This window comes from Heptranchias perlo, chromosome 34 (assembly GCF_035084215.1).
Source record: "Heptranchias perlo isolate sHepPer1 chromosome 34, sHepPer1.hap1, whole genome shotgun sequence".
Lineage (NCBI taxonomy): Eukaryota > Metazoa > Chordata > Chondrichthyes > Hexanchiformes > Hexanchidae > Heptranchias > Heptranchias perlo.
The window spans coordinates 6,342,934-6,364,639 of NC_090358.1; the positions used below are offsets into that span (position 1 = coordinate 6,342,934).

The 21,706-nt window shown below is 45.0% G+C and overlaps 1 protein-coding gene across 2 annotated transcripts in view; it reads left to right on the forward strand.

The window, feature by feature from the left end:
• The window catches only part of coro2ba (coronin, actin binding protein, 2Ba), a 128,486-nt gene that overhangs the window by 101,666 nt on the left and 5,114 nt on the right, over window positions 1-21,706 (forward strand). For both annotated transcript variants that reach the window (XM_067971357.1, XM_067971358.1), the window contains exons 5-11: window positions 575-739; window positions 8,797-8,913; window positions 10,157-10,261; window positions 11,943-12,039; window positions 13,967-14,079; window positions 17,726-17,816; window positions 20,723-20,859. In XM_067971357.1, coding sequence (XP_067827458.1) covers window positions 575-739; window positions 8,797-8,913; window positions 10,157-10,261; window positions 11,943-12,039; window positions 13,967-14,079; window positions 17,726-17,816; window positions 20,723-20,859 — 825 coding nt within the window. The remainder of the gene's footprint in view (window positions 1-574; window positions 740-8,796; window positions 8,914-10,156; window positions 10,262-11,942; window positions 12,040-13,966; window positions 14,080-17,725; window positions 17,817-20,722; window positions 20,860-21,706) is intronic.

Consider the following 21,706-nt stretch of genomic DNA (forward strand, 5'->3'; position numbering starts at 1 on the left):
CAAAACTTCCCCTAATTTGATACCAATTGTCCAATCTCACTCGGCAAAGCCACAGATTAGCTGGGGTGGTAAATGGAAAATGTCTCACTAGTGCAGCAGGGGGCGCTCTCCTGAGGTTGTTACTGAGGCACGATGTCAAGGTAGAGTCAAGGGCAGCTTTCCTCTCCCTCTAACCTTGGTGGACTTGGCCCGGGAATGTCTGATACACACACCAGAGTGTTTGAAATGGAAAGCCTTTCTTTTTTCAGCGCTAACGTCCCTCACCTGGGTGAGCATAATACTCACCAACTAAAAATATTGAAAAAAGGAGAGAAATCCTCCTCGTTGATTCAAAGGGGTGGTAAAAATTCTCAGAGGGAGGGGAATGAGGTACTAAAAGATAGTCAATAGCTAATTTCTAAAATATAACCAATGTCTGATATAAGGTCTGGGGAAGATCGCAGTTGTAAACAAAGAGAATAAAGGAAAATGTCAGACATGTTGCCAACTAGGCCAAGTTCAGGCACTGAAGTCGTTTGTGGATGAGACAAAGAGTGATGATGTGCATCTCAATGTAACCATTTCATTCTCTTAGATCCTAATCTGGAACCTAGACAGTGGAGAGCCTGTGAAGATGATAGACTGTCATTCAGACGTCATCCTCTGCATGTCCTTTAACACAGACGGAAGTCTTTTTGCCACCACCTGCAAGGACAAGAAGCTGAGGGTCATCGAACCACGCTCTGGCAGAGTACTGCAAGTAAATAATTAAACATTTTTGGCACAGTGTGATCCTTTGTTCTCTCCTGACAAGACATTAGTAATAGTGAATGTCAGTGAATGGGTACAGGCACATTAACGACTGAAAGCTGTGAATGGGGGCCCTAACCCTAACCCTAACCCTAACCCAACACCCTCACCAAGAAATGGGCCTTGTTCACTGGTGTTCACTCTCCACTGTTGAATATAATGTTTATTTTTAGGATGAGCCAATTGCCTGGTTAAAAGATTAATCTTTGTCCTTGCATTGTCTCCCATGGGCTGTTAATATTTTTCCTATTTTCTCCCCACCTCTCCTGAAGGAGAGATACAGTTCCATGGGGGCTAGCTGCTGACTCAGAGGCATGAGTGCTACCACTGAGCCAAGATAAAAGCTGATGTAACTCTACAATGACGGTGAATTGGGTAATTATTTGGTACCAAGGCTCTCCGGATTTCATTGTACGGAGAAGCCTGCTGACACGGGCCTCAGTCTACTACTGGGAGAAAAGACGGATACAAATTTCCTCTAAAGATGGCATTGGCAGAAAATAGCAAAAAATATTAACAGATAGTCACTTATTGAGACGCTCTCCGTTACCAAGGAGATTTCCCCAGCAACACCTGCAGGACTTTGGGCCCTTGTTTTCTCAAGGACTTTTCTGTCTGAGATTTTGTAGTGCTGCTGATTCATTGGTAAATCTACCCAATATCTATTGCTTCAGAATCTGTAGCGGTCATGCTTCAAAATCACTCTTATTCAAACTAAAAATATAAATTTTTTAATCATTTTTAAAAATCTGGAATGCACTTCCTGAAAGGGCGGTGGAAGCAGATTTAATTGTAACTTTCAAAAGGAAATTGGATAAATACTTGAAGAGGAAAAATGTGCAGGGCTATGGGGAAAGAGCGGGGCAGTGGGACTTAATTGGATAGCTCTTTCAAAGAGCACGATGGGCCGAATGGCCTCCTTCCGTGCTGTTAGATTCTAAGTGGGTGATTTTTACCTAACTCACTGGGCGGGAAACCCATGGGATCGGGTGGAATGCCAGTTTTACACCCCGCCCAATATTACCCTCCATTAATTTCAATTTATAATTGCCCCCTATGATTCTATAATTATTGGTTGACAAATGACGTTAGAGAAACTACATACCGAGAACAGTGGCAGCATGAGGGAGATCACGCTTTCAAAATGTCCTCAAGAACTTTATTTTCTAACTCCCCCACCTCCTCCAAATTTTGTCTCTGCCTCTTTTGGAAGGAGGTGATTCATACTGAGGACTGGTTCCAGCAGGGTCTGTTGGATAGTGATCAGGAGCTGGAACCCTGCTAACTCTGTCCTATCTTGAAAGACACTGAGACAACTCAGATCAGCATACACACAAATCAGAAAACTAGCAAAATCCAAGCAATAGGAAGAAAGAAAGGACGAGCTTGCATTTATATAGCGCCTTTCACGACCTCAGGACATCCTGAAGCGCTTTACAGCCAATGAAGAGCTTTTGAAGTGTAGGCACTGTTGTAAGGTAGGAAACGTGGCAGCCAATTTGCGCACAGCAAGATCCCACAAACGGCAATGAGATAATGACCAGACAATGTGTTTTAGTGATGTTGGTTGAGGGATAAATATTGGCCAGGACACGGGGGGGGGGGAGAACTCCCCAGCTCTTCTTCGAAATAGAGTCATGGGTTCAGGCAGTATGAAGAAGCCAAGGAGTTGCACTGAGAGTGGTGTGTGATTCAGGCCTGATCATCTATCACTTTTTTTTTATTATTCATTCTCAGGATGTGGGCGTTGAAGGTAAGCCCTAGTTGCCATTGAGAAGGTGGTGGTGGGCCTTCTTCTTGAACTGCTCCAGTCCACATACAGTATTAAAAACAGTATTTATTTCTAAGTAGCTTCGGGAGGGAGGATTAGAGGGGACATGAGGAAAAAATTTTTTACCCAGAGGGTGGTGGGTGTACGGAATTCACTGCCCGAATTGGTGGTAGAGGCAGGGACCCTCAACTCTTTTAAAGAGTACCTGGACCTGCACCTAAAGTGCTGTAAGCTGCAGGGCTACGGACCGGGTGCTGGAAGGTGGGATTAGAATGGGCACCTGGTTGTTCTTCGTGCCGTCGTGGACACGATGGGCCGAATGGCCCCCGTCTGTGCTGTATCTTTTCTATGGTCTATGGTTCTATAGGGATAAGGATGAATAATGTCATCAAAACAAGAGTCTTAGAACCGAATTCTAATGAAAGGCTTACACCCAAACATCGGAGTGTATATTGACACCATTGTGTCAGCCAATGTGTTGGAGGCAGGGCTGGACTTTTAGCCAAACAGTCCATTTTACAGCAAAGAAAGCAAACAGCAAAGCAAACAAAGTCTATTTACAGAGTCTATTTAAAAAGAGTCTCTACAAACTTGGGAAACAGAACTCATGACCAAAACTACAACAAAGTCTCCCGATAAAAGCAGGGTGATTTCTCCAGCAAAATGCAGTGAGTGGAGGATAATTGCATCATACAAATTACGTGCGTAAAATCAATCCCATCCACTTACAGCAGAGCGGTCTCCAGGCGTGATTGACGGGGGAATTACCCAATCATCTCCATTCTGGCCGAGAATAGTAGGGTCACTGTATGCAGCCCCCAAACATTAACCTCCCTTCTCCTCTTTCAGGCACTGATCGACCTACTGTGCATTTCAAACATCTTAAAACACAAGGCTAGAAAGTATTGTTGCTGTTAATGGCAGACAAGGAGACAAGTGCTTAATGGAGTGAAGTTTCTCAGTCTGCTCATTACTGGAGGTGCTAACCCAGTTAAAGTAAGCCGGTTAACATCTCTGTTAAACTAGCCGATGTAGGAATATTGTAGTAAAGCTTGAAGTATTTGCTCCATATTATCACCTGTGGTCATTTCTGGCCTAGTTTGATTTTTTGATCCTGTCATAATGGATTATTTTCTTATGCCAGAAATAAATATCATTAGACGTTATGATCATTAAAAAGAATTAAAGTGAATGAAAACATGGTTGACAAGAACGGTTTGCGGGTCTGATCGGCTGCCTCCAGTCCAGGATTTGCAATCTATTCTGCATTTACTGATTATTAATATCGTTCCTTACATTTCCCCTTGGATGTTGACCACTCTAATTTGGACGGTGCAGCCCCTCTCCTCTGTTACTGCTCAGTACCAAAGTGTGTCAACAAACCAAAAACAGCTTTCAAAATTATAGAACATAACCAGGTGCTAGAACCCACCACAACCAGGCCAGCAATTTGCTTCACACGTCACAGAAGCACATTCCTAAATGTGGGAATCTCAGGGTAATTTTTTAAAGTTAAGTAAAACATATCACCACTCCAAACCCAAGTCAATGTTTGAATTCCAGATTCCAATCAATAAATGCAGTGATAGGAATCTCAGGTAAAAATGTTAATTGGTTCACAGCAGCGAACATTGTCTTTATCTCAAAAGTCAGTCTTGGTTGCGATCAGTCTCGGCCAAAATAAACTTTCAAATAAGATAACATCTGGGCATGCTCCAGAAACTTCCTTTGACGAAAATATCAAAGTTTTTATCTTAGTAGACTATTTGTTATATGTAACTTCACTGGAGACAAACACTAAATATACACACCTTTAATTATGACTATCAGAAACTATCAGCTCATCTTAAACCTTTTTTTGGCTCACATTCACATGCAGCCAACTATAGGAGAGAGTGATGTCTGATCGATGGGTTCTGATAGGCTTCAGTTCCACCCTCCAACTCATCTGTTTGGTTATGACAGCTTCCTGTCACACCTTCAAACCAATCTGACTGGTTGATACTGTCAACCTCTAATCCCAGTTTAAAAAAAAGCATATTTTTCCTACATAACCCTAAGAAGCTGATAAATGGGTTGGAACTCTGACTGCCAGCTTAGTTGCTGAAGGTTAGGTAAAGATATCAAGGGATATGGAGCTAAGGTGGGTAAATGGAGTTGAGGTGCAGATCAGTCATGAATTATTTGAATGGCGGAGCAGGCTCGAGGGGCTGAACGGCCTACTCCTGTTCCTATATGGAGCAGCCAACACAGCAAAGAGCAAAGATTAAATTTGAAGCCCTTTCCTGTATGGCTCAGTATCGTGCCATGAAGTGCACTTACTCACTGAGACTTAAACCTTAATCATGACAGGTTGGAAAACAGTCAGACGAGGAAACTCCTAGTGATTTTGTAACGTGCTCCAGAGATGAAATTTCTCACCGCTTTCGGGAGAGGCGGTTGAAATGTTTCTTATGATTTATGTCAGAGTAAGAAAGAAGAGCGAACTTGCATTTATATAGCATCTTTCACGACCTCAGGACATCCCAAAGCGCTTTACAGCCAATGAATTGCTTTTTGAAGCATAGTCACTGTTGTAATGTAGGAGTAGAGTAGGTCCAGTAACCTACAATTATCAGCGGTAAGTGCCTGTCAGTTTTGCCTTTGTTATGTCTTGTTCTGCTGTCTTCCACAGCCGCTGTCTGAGTGCTGCAGCCTGCTGTATGGATTGAGCAGGCATTAAATAGTGAATGATGGATGGCTGGTGTAATATTACAAGCAGTTTCGCTCTGCCAGCTCTTGGTTCCAATCTATCTTTATTGCAGTGTTTACAGCGCAACTCGGTGCTTGTAGTATCACATGTAGACAGCAGAGTCTTACTCAACAATCTTTCTTTCTCCCAGCTGTGGCTCAGTTGGTAGCACACTCATTCCTGAGTCAGACAGTCGTGGGTTCATAGCCCCACTCCAGAGACTTGAGCACAAAATCCAGGCTGACACTTCAGTACAGTGCTGCACTATCGGATGTTAAACCAAGGCCCTGTCTGCCCTCTCAGGCTATTTTAAAGAAGAGCAGGGGAGTTCTCCCGGTATCCTGGCCGATACTTATCCCTCAACCAATATCACTAAAAAAAAACAGATTATCTGGTCATTTATCTCATTGCTGTTTGTGGGATCTTGCTGTGCGCAATTTGGTTGCCGCGTTTCCCTACATTACAACCTTGACTACACTTCACAAAAGTACTTCATTGGCTGTAATGCGCTTTGGAACGTCTTGAAGTCACGAAAGGCGCTATATAATGCAAGTACTTTCTTTCCTGAAAACAGGGTTGCCAACTCTGGTTGGACGTATTCCTGGAGGTTTCATTACATGACCTCCTGTCTTCCACTTCCAACTGCCCCACCCAATCAAGGAGCCCTTTTCTCTGCATCTCCAATATTTTTTTAACTAATAAACAAAAGTGGTCAAAGAAAATGAAAAAAACCACAACATTTATTTTAATAGCCATGATTTTTCTCCTGAGTTGCTCGCAGCAATGTCCGGGAGATTAATTTTTAATTCCAGGAGACTCCAGGGCAATCCTAGAGGGTTGGCAACTCTGCCTGAATGGCAGGTGTGATGCTATTCATGGTAAAGCAGCCTGCCAATAGTTAGGATTTTCATTTCCCCTGGTAGCACATTGCTTAATGCATTCACATAAAATTCCATTGCTATCTAACCATTTAAAACAAACATGTTGATAACTGTGTTATAACAGGACATACAGCTTTCTGGAGAAAGGCAGTTGTTATGTTTCTTAAGATTTACATCTGGAATTTTACAACTTAAAATTAAACAACTTACCACAACAAAAACCTGCATTTATATAGTGCTCTTAACGTAGAAAAACGTCCCAAGGCGCTTCACAGAAGGTGTGAGGAAAATGGAGATCAAGGCAAAGAAGGAGATATTAGGAGGGATGACCAAAAGCTTGGTCGAAGAGGTGGGTTTTAAGGAGGGTCTTAAAGGAGAAGAGGGAGATGGAGTGGTCTAGGGAGGGAATTCCAGAGCGTGGGGCCTAGGCAGCTGAAGATGGGGAGGTGGGGAGGGGGGAGGAGGAAATGCACAAAACCTGGAGTCAGAGGTATTGAGTGTTCGTTGGTGGGAGGTGGGGGGAAGTCAGGGAGGTGGTTGTAGGGCTGGAGGAGATTACAGAGATAGAGAGCAGCAAGACCGTGGAGGGATGAGAATTTTAAATTTGAGGCACTGGGGGTCTGGGTATAGGGTTGTCAACCCGCCAGGATTTTCCTGGAATCTCTAGGAATTGAAGATTAATCTCCAGGATGCTTCTGCAAGCAAACCCGGGAGAAAAATCATAGAGGCATTAAAAAAAATGGTGTGCTTGTTTCATTTTCATTTATTAGTTATTAAGATATTGGAGATGAGGTGGGGGGAGGCTGTTTGACTGGGTGGGAGGCACGAGGTCATGTGATGAAACTTCCATGAATACGTCCAACCAGAGTTCACAACCCCATCTGGGAGCCATAGATGGGGGCGATGGGTGAGCGTGATTTGATGTGGGATAGGATAGAGGCAGCAGAGTTTTGGATGAGGTGAAGCTTATGGAGGATTAAACCCCAGAACGTCTGAGATCACACATGAAGAATGGCTCTTTGAGTTACTGGAGGGCTGCCAGTGATGCTCGATAAAACCCGTATGAATCAGCGAATTAGAAAACGAGTGTAGAATACATGGCACAGTGACCCAAATGTGTCACAACCTGCTGGCAGGACAGAAGAGTCAATGTGACTGATCAAGATCACTGTAGGCAGTGAGAAATGGAGGTGGGCATATTCGCCCGCATACCTGGGTGGTCTGGTGAACCCTCTCAACCCCGATCGGTGAGGTTTTGTGAGGTCGAACCATGAATGCTGAGCCTGCAAGTCGTCCTTGATCAGTCAGAATTTTTGCAGAACAAGCAGCACAGATATATTTCAGAGAGTTAAATATTTAAACTGCCACTTGGCCTCTCCATTACCATTACATCATGAATAATGCACCATGCAAAGTGTTTTAAGTATCAGATATATCTCAGCAAGTAATTTCTCCTTGGAGACTTCAAATAGTGCTAACTTGCTAAAGACTGCAGTCTATACCAATGTAAAATCCTATCAACATTACATTTTAAAAAGTTATTTAGAGGATATACTTTAGAAATTGTGAGGCTCCATTAAAGAAAGAACTTGCATTTATTTAGCGCCTTTCACGACCTCAGGACGTCCCAAAGCGCTATACAGCTAATGAGGTACTTTAGAAGTGTAGTCACTGTTGTAATGTCTTGACTCCTGCAGAATTGGCATTTGAGGGAAGTATCAGAACTGACCTGGTGTCCCCACAGATCGAGACAACGTAATTCAGCGCCTTCAGGAGAGGGGGAGGGAATTGGAAGGGGGGGGGGGCTAGAATAAAAATCTTGGTGTAGGTCAGAGTGCCTTTCTTGAGGAATGACAAATATGTGCATGATTTCAAGGTTGCCATCATTCTGCGTGTGCAAGAATGGTAAAATATGAATAAATATTGTGTGTCGTCAGCTAAAGACACTTCATCTGTGACTTGAAGGAATGAATGCAGTATTAAAATGTAAATACCAATGAAAGGACTGCTGGAATGTCGGGGCAGCTAGAGGAACTGTAAAAGAAAAGCACGAGTGTGTAACCTAAATATTCACAGTCCACCTGTCACCTCTGTCTTCTGTCGAGTCTGTTGTCATTTTGGATGGAGTTTAAGCAAAACGCTATCACATTTTTTATTTTTGTGAATGAAAAGGGTGCAGTTTGATACAGAGTACAGCCACAGGGAGGAAGATCCATTGGTAATCATAAGATTGAAACAGTGTTAAGTTAAAGCCAGAACTTAGTGCCATCCTCATTGTGTTTGTGTTTCCTGCTGCATTGGGAACACTATAATTGGCTTCACTGAGCATAAAAAAAACAGCCAGGGGGTTCGTGCTTCTGCTAGTGACCATCCACTGGAAGATGCAAGTGCGTGAACACTGGACGAAGACAGCATGGTAGAATAGCTTGCCTGAACTAAGCACTTGGACAAGGTATTACATGACCACTGGCATCTATGACACTGTTTACCAGGCACGGTCTCTGTCTTAAGGAATGGGGTGGGGGGAGGGGAACAGCTGAAAGGGTTAATAAGTGTCCCAGCGAGCCCACTTTACCACGAGGCAATATAAAACGTAGCTGAAGCGATCGCCTCTGTCTCTGCAGGAAGCCAACTGCAAGAATCACAAAGTGAACCGGGTGGTGATCCTGGGGAATACGAAGAGGTTGCTCACCACAGGGGTCTCCAGATGGAACACCAGACAGATTGCTCTCTGGGACCAGGTCAGTGCAATAAAACCAGGCCCAACAGGATCTCTTCACCCTTTAAGATGAGGTAAGGTCTGGAAGTCCGAGCAGGGTGATGTTATATTTTCTGTGCGTTACTGTTGTTGACGGGTGGCATCAGACATTAAACGCACTGCAGTGCAGCAGCTCAGTGCCAAGGTCAAGGAGCAAAAGGATTAGGGTTGCCAACCCTGGTTGGACATATTCCTGGAGGTTTCATCACATGACCTCCTGTCACCAAGCGCCCCACCCCCACACTCTCGCCATTGGTCGCCTGACATGTCCATCCTCGCCATGCCCCACTTTCCTATGCCAATCGGAAAGTGAATAGACTCTTTATTACCTGATTGGATGATTCCTGACTGTCAGTCAAACAGCCTTTTCTCCCCATGTCCAATATTTTTATGACTAGTAAACAAAAGTATTCAAAGAAATTTTTTTTTAAAAACACAATTTTTTAAAGCCCCTATGATTTTTCTCCCGGGTTTTTGCTCACAGCAGCGTCCTGGAGATTAGTCTTTAATTCCTGAGGACTACAGGCCAATCCTGGAGAGTTGGCAACCCTAAACAGGATGCAAGTTTCACCCGTCACTGTCCCACCTGCACTGGGAGAGAACAATACACAGTGTGGAGACCAAGAACTTTCCCAACGTGTAGGAGGGAAAAAATTGTCAGGAGGGTTAATCCAGGCAGCTGTTATAGGCCCTCCAGCCACCAACTCAGGAGTCACCACTGGCACAGGTTGGCACCAGGTTGGGAAGACCATTAAGGCAGTTGGAAAGAGATACTCGTTCTCTGTATCGTCTGGTTTCATCAGTCTGTTTTTGGTTACTACATCAAAGACCTGGACATAACTTCACTAACTGACCTGAGAACAAAAATAGCATCTTAAAGTGGCAGTTTGAGAATTGCACCCAATCCTCTGACAATGTTTAATTGGCGCACGAGAGTGGCATGAGATGGTTTGCCTCTCCTACCTGGTTGGACATGATCCAGCGTCCTGGCCAACATTCCTCCCTCAACCCACCACCAAAAACAGACAAACTGGTTATTCACCACATTGCTGTTTGGGAGATTTTGCAGTGCGGAAACTGACTGTTGCATTTTCACAGGGTTACTGCACTTCAAGAATGATTCATTGTGTGGATGTTATTTGAGGTGTTTCTGAGAGATGTGGTAAGGTGCTGAATGAATACAAGGCTTTTTTTTGTTTTAACTTAGATCCTCTTTCTTTCTTCAGGAAGACTTATCGATGGCAATGATAGAAGAAGAAATTGATGGTCTCTCGGGGCTCCTCTTCCCTTTCTACGATGTTGATACTCACATGCTTTACTTAGCTGGAAAGGTACGTTATCAGTCATTTAACGACAAATTATGCCGATGTGGGGAGGGGTCCAGATGGCTGTTACTATCAGCGACTGCACATTAATGAAATGTTGCATTAAGCTTTACACTAGGTCCCTGAGACTCCACAAGGACAGAAAGCTTGGGACAGTCTTGATGTACTTGTGTGACATTCCTCTATCCGATATTTTTAACAAGAGGCAGTAACTTGTTTACAATGAATGGGTAAATGCCTCCCCTTTAACATGGGTACGGTAGTGTAGTGGTTGTGTTGCTGGACTAGTAATCCAGAGATTATTACTTCAAATCCCACCATAGCAGTTTGAGAATTTGAATTCAGTCTAAAACAACTGGGAATAAAAAAAAGCTGGTCTCAGTAAAGTGACCACAAAGCTGTCAGATTGTCGTTAAAAACCCAACTGGTTCACTAATGACCCTTAGGGAATGAAACCTGCCGTCCTTACCCGCTCTGGGCCCACATGTGATTCCAGTCCCACACTAACGTGGTTGACTCTTAACTGCCCTCTGAAGTTGCCTAGCAAACCACTCAGTTGTATCAAACTGCTACCAGTGGTTCAAGAGAAAGGCCCACCACCAACTTCTCAGGGCAACTGGGGAGGGATAATAAATGCCAGCCTTGCCAGCGTCGCCTGCATCCCGAGAATTAATTTTTAAAACTTAAAATCAGAGACACAGGAATGTCACATTAACCTGGTAAATGTTCGCTACTATCACAAAGTCATTTCTAGACTTGGTTTTTTTTAAGACTTGATTTTTTTTTAGCAGTTAGGCCCATGGGGCTCGCCCAGTGTCTTGCTGTAGTTCTGACAGAAGATCAACGGGACCCCCGGGGCCAGCTGTTTCCCCTGGGGTTTTGTCGGTGTCCGGCCGGATTTACAGCAGGAGCCTGGGAGAACCCGAACGGAATTTCAGGGCCTAATTGCCAAATGAAAGATATACAGCAGGGAATGGTATTTATGCTTCTGCATTTAGGTGGGGGCCTGAGTTTACAGACACGGGTTCATTTGTTAAAGGGATTCGATAGGGTAGATACAGAGAAACTATTTTCTCTGGTGGGGGGAATCAAGAACGAGGGGACATAATCTTAAAATTAAAGCTAGGCCGTTCAGGAGTGAAATCAGGAAGCATTTTTTCACACAAAGGGTAGTGGAAATCTGGAATTCACCCCCCCAAAAGGCTGTGGAGCCTGGGGGACAAATGAAGCTTTCAAGACTGAGATCGATAGATTTTTGTTGGGTAAGGGTATCAAGGGATATGGAGCAAAGACGGATAAATGGGGTTGAGGTGCAGATCAGCCATGATCTAACTGAATGGCGGAACAGGCCCGAGGGGCTGAATGGTTTCCTCCTGTTCCTAATGTTCCTATTTTACACATCGTTCTTCATACATTCCTCCTTGGCTGACACATTGAAAGATGATGGGGTTCATTTTTAATGGTGCCCGAGTGGCAAGTTGGCGGAATGGGTCACCTGCCCGTTCTAGAACCCGCCCGATTGTCATCCAACTGAAATCAAGGCGATGGAAATCGGGCGGGTTCTACAATGGGCAGACGATCCACTCCCATCGGGTTACTGACCAATCGGCATAGTTGAAAATTATTCCCCCCACCACCGATAAAACGAGCATTTGTCATTTCTTTCAACCCATTTTCTTTTTCACAGGGTGATGGGAATATTAGATACTACGAAATTAGCACTGAGAAGCCATTTCTCCACTATCTGATGGAATATCGCTCACCCGCACCACAGAAAGGGATGGGTAAGATCGCACATTACTACCATTGATTCGATAAGTGATTACAACGCATGTTATAGAATCATAGAATCATAGAAGATTACAACACAGAAACAGGCCCTTCGGCCCAACATGTCCATGTCGCCCAGTTTATACCACTAAGCTAGTCCCAATTGCCTGCACTTGGCCCATATCCCTCTATACCCATCTTACCCATGTAACTGTCCAAATGCTTTTTAAAAGACAAAATTGTACCCGCCTCCACTACTGCCTCTGGCAGCTCGTTCCAGACACTCACCACCCTTTGAGTGAAAAAATTGCCCCTCTGGACCCTTTTGTATCTCTCCCCTCTCACCTTAAATCTATGCCCCCTCGTTATAGACTCCCCTACCTTTGGGAAAAGGTTTTGACTATCTACCTTATCTATGCCCCTCATTATTTTATAGATTTCTATAAGATCACCCCTAAACCTCCTACTCTCTAGGGAAAAAAGTCTCAGTCTATCCAACCTCTCCATACAAGTCAAACCATCAAGTCCCGGTAGCATCCTAAGTTGTTAATAGCATGTTAATAGAAACCAGTCAAGGCTCCTCTCATGCCTCAGTTGTTAGGTACATTACCCAGTGTGAAACTGACCCGTACAGATCAGCAATCCCACCCTGAGGGTGGGCCTTGGAGGGGCTGCAGCGCAGATTAATTTGCAACTGAGGTCGCAACTGGTGCTAGAGCTTTATTTCGGGGGAATCTGGTGGTCAGGCCCAATTTTTCAGGAAAGAAAATATATCTTTGCGTAGTTTCAAGGTGCCTGTTCCTCTGGATGAATCCTTGAAGAATTTAAGGCTGAGGCCAAACCACTTGGTCCAATTAGGGACCACATAAGATGGTTGTCTTTGGTTCCCATAAAGATTGATCTTAATGAAATTTCCTGCATTAGTTACAAAATGGTGGGTGTCATGTGGTGTTCCCAGCTTCTCCTGGTGGTTCCTTGTAATTACACTGGACGAGCCAGAATACAATTGTCCCTTATCTCAACAACACTCTAAAAATATCCACAAGGCTGAACCTGGAGGGAGCGAGAGGTTGGTGCTGTTGGCACGGAGACAAGCGGTAGCGAAACTACCTGAGATGTCCCGTTACTATATCCTACCATCACAAAGATTACTTTGTACAATGGTTGGTGCTACCTGACATCAAACAGTCCAGAAATATAGTGCTTTGCAAGAGATTACATTCCTCAAGGCCAGCATTGGAGCAGAACTCCACGACGTAAAGTTGTATCCAATGACATTGTGAATCTAGCAATAATCCCCCTGCCCACTATTTACAACAACAACGCGCATTTATATAGCACCATTAACGTAGTAAAACCTCACTAGGCACCTCACAGGAACCATCATCAAACAAAATTTCACACCGGGCCACATAAAGAGATATTGGGACAAGCGATTTGGTCACAGAGGTAGGTTTTAAGGAGCGTCTTAAAGGAAGAAAGAGAGGCCGTGACGCAGAGAGGTTTAGGGAGGGAATTCCAGAGCTCTGGGCCGAGGCAGCTGAAGGCACGGCCGCCAATGGTGGAGCGAAGAAAATCGGGGATGGGCAAGAGGCCGGAATTGGAGGAGCGCAGAGATGATATCAGAATTCCATGATGTCACAGGAGGAGAGATTCTTCATAAAATGTCTGCCATCATGTGTCCCTTAACCAGCAATTGCGTAATATAAAGCAGAGAAAGACATTACCATACGTACAGATATCTCCCATCGTAACGTTTAGGGTTAACCCTGTTTCCCTCTCCACAGATGCTGCCTGACCCGCTGAGTATTTCCAGCATTTTCTGTTTTTATTCGTAGAAAGTGCACTTCCTTTAACTGACAGTTTATTTTTTAAATATATTTTCTCATTTAGTTTGCGGATAATGCGAGTTTGTTCACGGCTTCTTTGCACCTGTTACAGGTGTGATGCCAAAACACGGCCTGGACGTGTCCACCTGTGAGGTGTTCAGGTTTTACAAGTTGGTTACACTGAAAGGGGTGATCGAACCAATCTCCATGATAGTGCCAAGAAGGGTGAGTGGAATCCATGCATTCGGTACGGTTGTGGTTAACTCCAGTGCTAGGCTAAGTACATTGTTATGATCTGGAATGCAGTGCCTGAAAGGGCGGTGGAAGCTGATTCAATAGGGAACTTTCAAAAGGGAATTGGATAAACACTTGAAGGGGAGAAATTTGCGGGGCTACGGGGAAAGAGCATGATGTGGAGATGCCGGTGATGGACTGGGGTGGACAAATGTAAGGAATCTTACAACACCAGGTTATAGCCCAACGGTTTTATTTGAAAATCACAAGCTTTCGGAGATTATCTCCTTCGTCAGGTGAGTGAGTGAAAGGTTCTCAAATCGCATATCTTATATTAGGCTGGGACACGATCACACCAATCAAAGGTATCGTTGGTGTTCAGACAGGTTAGCCACGGAAAACAGTACATCCCAGTATACTGAATACACAATGGGTCAGATTACACAGACAGATAGAGACAGACACCCGAAAGGCAGAGAGAGAGAGAGAGAGAATGTCCAGTTGTAATAAAAACAGATAACTTTTTTTTCCCTGCTGGTGGGGTTACGTGGAGCAGAGGAGTGGGACGAATTGGATAGTTCTTTCAAAGAGCCGGCTCACGCACAAAGCTTTTTCTTACCGTTAACAAGGTGAAAAGAAACATTTGTTCGGAGCAGGCTCATCATTCATCTGATACCATCGTCAACGGTCACTTCTACTCTGCTGTGAATAAGGAGCTGTCCCCTGTTCCCTCACGCTTCTCTAATTTTGCTTTTTTTTGTGCGGAGAGGAGGGCGAATTTGTGTTCAGCTAACGAGGGATGTTAGTGCTGGGGAATGGTACATTTATCCAACCTTTGACACCAAGGCCACAAAATTCCTGGGACTGGAGAGGGTGGGTGGTAATGACACCTGATGGAAGGCTCGGGATGCGGGCCAGAACCCGGCACCAGCGGGATTGGACCCCGCCTTTAAATTCCGGTCGGGGGGAGTAATGGGCAGATCTCCCACCTGCGCTGAGAGGAGACCCCGGTCTTCTCCCGGAAACTTTTCCCTTTATGTCCATGAAAGGCCTCATCGGAACCCAGGCCAGTTGAGAGCTGGTGTGAGTCCCTTAGAGGCCTTCTGAAGGCCCCAACCCTTCACTGGAGATCTTGGAGTGGATTTATTTCCTTCTCTAGTTGGGGTGGCTGCAGGGGGAGTAAAAGAGTTTTAATGAAATGCTTTTCTTCAGCCCATCTGGGCCTCCGGAGGACTCTGCTCAGTCTGAGAAGGCACGGATCAGCTCGGGCTGGGGCCTTTGCTGCTGATGGGCCTTGCAGGTCCCAGCAGCCAGCCCCGGCTACGTAAACGACCCAGTTCCCAAATTTGGGATGGGGTTCCCAGCCCTGAGCGAGGGCAGGCAGGGGGTTCCACTCTGTCGCTTAACGCCAGCGGAACTGGGCCTCAGGAATTACCAGGCCCGAGTTTTACCATCACGCACACACACACTCATCGGGCTCTCAGACATAGAAGAGTAAAGCTCTGAATAAGCTGCTCCAATAAATGTGCTCCCTGTGATCAGAAAATTCATGGGGCACCCTCAGCTACCTTGTCCAAAGTGACCATTCTGCGAGCTTAATGTCCGCAAGGTTATTCGACCTTGTGTGGCTTCACGTCCAAGCCAACTAAACCTCAAGCTAACCCGGCTCCCAGCGCGCCGTGGGGCTCAGTAACTCCACCTGGGCAGTTCCCCCAAAGACATTCACAGTTTAAACAAGGAAAAATACAGATTTTTGAATGAAAAATAGAAGAAATGTGTATTTAGTTAAATCCTATTCCTTTTTAATGGTTTGATTTGTGAGTGGAGTCAAGTTTTGTTTGAATACGCTCCTGTGAAGCGCCTTGGGAGGTTTCACTACCTTAAAGGCGCTATATAAATGCAAGTTGGTGTTGTTGTTGGAGTGCGATTGGACAGGATCTTTCTAACGATGAATTTAGAGAAAATCTCTTTGAGTGAATGAGAGCCAAACACTGAAAGCCAAAGAACTGTATAACCCATCGCTGCCAGGCGGATTCACATTATCTGATCAGCCTAAAAAAAGGATTGTTCTAATCTGTTGCCATGTCAACACAGTGATTGTAACAAAAGCTGAGTTCAAGTGAGCCCAGATTGATTTCCCTCACATCAATCAGCAGAATAGTTATTTCCTGAATAGCATGTGACTCCGGCCTGTTTTTGAAAAACGCCTGAGAAGGCTCCCCGTGCATGAGGTTTTCTCCAACAGAATTAAATAAAAACTTCCCGGAGGTTGAGTCGGTAAAGGTGGCGTGTAACCAAGCCCAGGAAAGGAACAGGGATCGACCCCTGGCCTGTGCCCAGTTCTCTGATGTCGCCAAGTGGCAATAGGCCTACTATAATTGGCTTCGATGTGCCCGTGTTTGGACGAGGATTGTAAGCCAGGGTTCCCTGCTGGAAAGTACGCGTGTGGATGTCGGCTGTGATGCCCCGTATGGTCGAGCAGCAGTCCTTGTGTAGGCTTACACATGAAGATTGGCCTACAAGGTAATGCACCGAATGGCAGCCGCTGCCTGTATAACAGTCTGAAGCAGTGCCTTCAGGAGAGGAAGGTAGAAAGTTGGAGAGAAAGTCTCCATTATGATGACAGATGAGTAGGAAGTCTTTTATTTTTTGAGGGTATGTAACCTGGAATATTTTTATCTTTCACCTCTCTATGCCTTCAAGAGGACAGCTGCAGGGACCTGCTCCTAGGTCTCTTGGAGGCCTGCTCTTAGGCTTCCTAGTTCAGCCTGAGGTAGCCAACAAAAGACCCAAGAGATCAGGCCTGAGGTAACACTCCCTTCGGTATTTCCTTCCTTTGAGAGGGAGCCGTCCGTCTGTTCAGAATTACCCTGAAGGAGCTGCGATCAGGAACCCAGCAGAGTGGGGGAATCAAAGATTGGATAGGATAGACAGAGAGAAACTATTTCCTTTGGTGGGGGGAGTCCAGAACAAGGGGGCTTAATCTTAAAATTAGAGCTAGGCCATTCAGGGGGTGATGATTCTCTTATGGCAATCAAGGGGTATGGGGATCGGGCAGGACAGTGGAGTTGAGGTCGAAGATCAGCCATGATCTTATGGAGCAGGCTCGAGGGGCTATATGGCCTACTCCTGCTCCTATTTCTTATGTTTCTTATGTCAGGAAACACCTCTTCACACAAAGGGTAGTGGAAATCTGGAACTCTCTCCCCCAAAGAGCTGCAGATGCTGGGAGTCAATTGGAGCTTTCAAGACTGAGATGGTTGGATTTTTGTTGGGTGAGGGTAGCAAGGGATATGGAGCAAAGGTGGGTAAATGGAGTTGAGGTACAGATCAGCCATGATCTAATTGAATGGCGGAGCAGACTCGAGGGGCTGAATGGCCTTCTCCTGTTCCTAATGTTCCTATGTAACACGGCGTAGGACCCCACCTGTATCGGGTGAGAGCACTGGCTGTCTAATTTGAGGCCCGCTCGAAAAATCGAGTCGCAGGTGGAAAGTGAAGGGTAGATGCTTTTCAAAAAATATATATCCGCCTGCCTACCATCCCGTTCACTGAGAAAACGGGTGGTAGGCAGACGCAAATCACCAACCTCGTGTCTACTTTCTATTTACTGTGTTTGATTCCTTTTTCTTTTCAGTCTGAAACGTACCAGGAAGACATCTACCCAATGACACCTGGGACAGAACCTGCCCTCACTGCAGAAGAGTGGCTGAACGGCCTGAACAGAGGTTCTAATGTTTACCATTATTATCCGTGACGTTATGTGTCGTGCCAATTGTACCAACGAGTGTTCCCAGCGATCGCATACGAGAGGCTCTTCACCCCAATTCATGACATTCTGATGACAATTGCTGGCCGTGATGAAGGAGCAATCAAGTGGCAGTTTATCAACCTTGACCTACCAGTCACCGCCATTTTCATTAGCCCTGATTCTTAACGTTATTTGCCGATAAATCTCAAAGGCCCACGTTGGATAATTTGAAGCAGTCAGCCCCCAAAATCAGAGGAAAATAGTTTTTAATTATTAGCGGCTCTCCCGTGGCGATGCTCATGGTTACACTGGAGGATTCGCTATTTTATAACGACAAGAGCTGTATCCCGTGCATCGCACAACATATTAGTCTGCTGCTAAACTGGAGCTGTCTTTAACGTTGTGCGTCCCATTAAGCCTAATTGATGTAAATATTCATGCACTGAGGTCACTCAGAGGCTAATTGCAGTAAATATTCATGACCTGAGGTCACTCAGAGGCTAATTGCTGTAAGTAGCCATGCTGTGAGGTCAGTCAGAGGCTAATTGCTGTAAATTGCCATGCCGTGAGGTCAGTCAGAGACTAATTGCTGTAAATAGCCATGCCGTGAGGTCAGTCAGAGGCTAGTTGCTGTAAATTGCCATGCCGTGAGGTCAGTCAGAGGCTAGTTGCTGTAAATTGCCATGCCGTGAGGTCAGTCAGAGGCTAATTGCTGCTGCTGAGAGACGTTTGCCTATAGATTGGCAGCTGCATGTAAAATCCCTGACTCCTCCCCTTTTGGGGGGGGAGGAAGAATCCAGGTTCACAAGGTCAGAAGAAACCAGGAAATTATTGATTTTCTACCTTTTTTTTTAATTGTTCGGTTGTTTTATACAAAGTTTGACACCTGAAGTGTGACAGACAAGCTGGATGCAAGACTTTTATATATACAGACAAAGACATTTCAGGAAGATTCATTTATCAGGATTAGTGTCCGTCCAATTTTAAACTGGAATGGGCTACCTTTCTAAACTATAAACTAGACACCGGATTTTTTAAATAGATAGAAGTCAATAATTTTTCACTTACGTCTGACGTTTGTGATATGAGAGTTAGTCTGCAAGGGTTGTAAAGAATTTTAATGGCGAGCAAGGCAAACGTCAGATCTATAGCCCTGATCCCATCCCTGCCCTCCCTCACTTCTGCCTCTTGCCCGGTTTTTGGAGCGATAACCCTGCTCATACTGAACGGTCGTAGCACCTCACCTCACAGCACAAATTCCAAAAACACGGTGCAGGAGATTTTCCTCTTTATCATCTGGGCATCAAACCGTGCCAAGTGTAGAAAGGAAAGTCTGACAGGAAGGATGGAAAGAAAATCCGATGCTGGGTGATCCGGCCTGCCAGATTTTCCTTTCTGCGCTCCACCCAGTATGATGCTTAATGCCCAAGTGGTAAAGACAAAAACAACAACACAGAGAGAATACCAGTGCAGACCTACAAGACAACAATTTGTTCACCATAACACATTGAGGTGAACCTCTTTTTTTTAATGAAAAAAGCATAGTATTTATTCAATAGACAGATTGCGACTTAAGCTGCCATCTGTGCCTGTTTACAGTCACAGATTAGTTGTGTCTTAACTTTTTATGACTTCAACAGCAATGCTTTCTGCTTGCAAGTGACCCCTCGTTTGCACACTGACAGAAAAATAAAAGAAGCTGCATCTTTGTTGACAGAGAAAATAAAGGTTACTTGAGGGTGATTGCTCTGGCGTGTTTCCTTCCTGAAATTTACATTGAATTTACAGCACAGAAACAGGCCATTCGGCCCAAAAGGTCTATGCCAGTGTTTCTCCGCCACACGAGCCTCCTTCCACCTTCATCTCACTCTATCAGCATATTCTTCTATTCCTTTCTCCCTCATGTACTTATCTATCTTCCCCTTAAATGTAGCTATGTTATTGGCATAATTTTGCTTCCCGCTTTCCTTTTAGATACTTCCCAAGTTTCCTATCAATCCGGGAGGATTCTGAAAGCCCAGTGTTGACTCTTGCTGTGGTGCAGTTCCACAAGGTGCTAGCCGTCTTCTGGAACCTCACGCAAACGGCTACTCACGTGCGAGCCTGGACGTTAATGTTGTTGGGCTTTTCAATTATGGACAGCATCCCGAACCCGATCCTTTCCTCGTCTGACATCCACATACGTTCACTTGCACTGGATAGCCATCAGTAGCAGGAACACTAGCTGATTTATAGATCCCTCCATGGTATCACCTTATCCTTACTCTGCCACCTATTCCAGCTCTATGTTCTAGTTTGCACATTCCACACTTTTGAGTCTGGATTTCAGTACGTCTCCCATTCCTTGTGATCTACCATTGGTGGCAGGACTTTGCATCCTCCCTTCAAAGACATAAGAATCGGATCAGGGCTCTCCTCATGGGTGAGGAAGGATATTTGACCCATCCTTTATCATCCACACAGAAAAAAACCTTCCGTACTCCCATCACACCATCCGCTTGTTTCTTAAATGACTCTTAAGTTTCTTTCTACCCTACTCAGAAGTCGGTTCCAGTGTTGACTACTCTTTTAGATGAAGAACATCCTGATCTCAGTCCTTCCACCAGTTTGAACCTCTGTCCCTTGTCCAACAGTTAGGGTTTAAGCAGAAGTAATGTTCTGAACTTAAATTTTCTATTCAGTTTACAACTTAATATGAAACGTAACATTGAACTGCTTCAACAAATAGGTTGTGGGAGGAAGATTCGCCAATTAGCAATTTTCTTTTAGAGAATCCACGGGAATATCTGACACACTCCATGTTTACTAGACGTCCTCTAACTTCATTATTTTTGAGTCTGCCATTTCTCTAAGCTCTTACGCTCTGTGTGTTTTTTTTTGCAGATCCGATTCTAATGTCTTTGAAGGAAGGTTACAAATTCACGAACGTTGCTTTCAAGGCGCCTAAAAAGGACAAGAAAAGCGTCGTAGTAAATGGAATCGATCTATTAGAAAACGTGCCACCCCGGACAGAGAATGAGGTGGGTCTGCGGACAGCTGGAAAACACTTCCGTTTTTTTCCAATATTTTCCCTCTTCCGTCTTTTGGATGAGACGTTAAACCGAGGCCCACTCGGGTGGATGTAAAAGATCCCACGGCACTATTTCGAAGAAGAGCAGGGGAGTTCTCCCAGGTGTCCCGGCCAATATTTATCCCTCAATAACATCACCAAAATAGATTAACTGGCCATTTATCTCATTGCTGTTTGTGGGATCTTGCTGTGCGCAAATTGACTGCCGTGTTTCCCTACATTATAACAGTGACTACACTTCAAAATTACTTCACTGGCTGAGGTCATGAAAGGTGCTACATAAATGCAAGTTCTTTCTTTCTTTTCTTCTGAGATGTGGATTGGTACCGACTCAGAGAGATGCCAGGTTCCATCCTCAGTCGGGTATTTCAATTGGCCTCAGTGCCACCAGGCTAGGAAGAGGGAATAACATTGTCCCCTGTTGGAAACTGCACGCTTATGGGCATTGGGTGAGGCTAAGATTGGGTTCAACTGTGATGCAGAATAGAGAGCAGATACTTGCTGACTAGGCTCACACAGGAAGAATGGCATTTGGGTGAGGTACCAGAGAGCAGCCAGTACTCATGGAATACAAGCAAGGGTCAGCGCCCTGAGGAGAGGAGGGGAGGGGAGAGGTGAGAAGGGGAGATGAGAAGAGAGGAGGGGAGGGGAGTGGAATGGAGGGGAGAGGAGAGGAGGGCAGAGGAGAGGAGTGGAGAGGAGAGGAGAGAAGGGGAGGGGATGGGAGAGGACTGGAGAGGAGAGCAGAGGAGGGGGGGGGGGGAGAGGAGAGGAGAGGAGGGGGTGGGAGAGGAGAG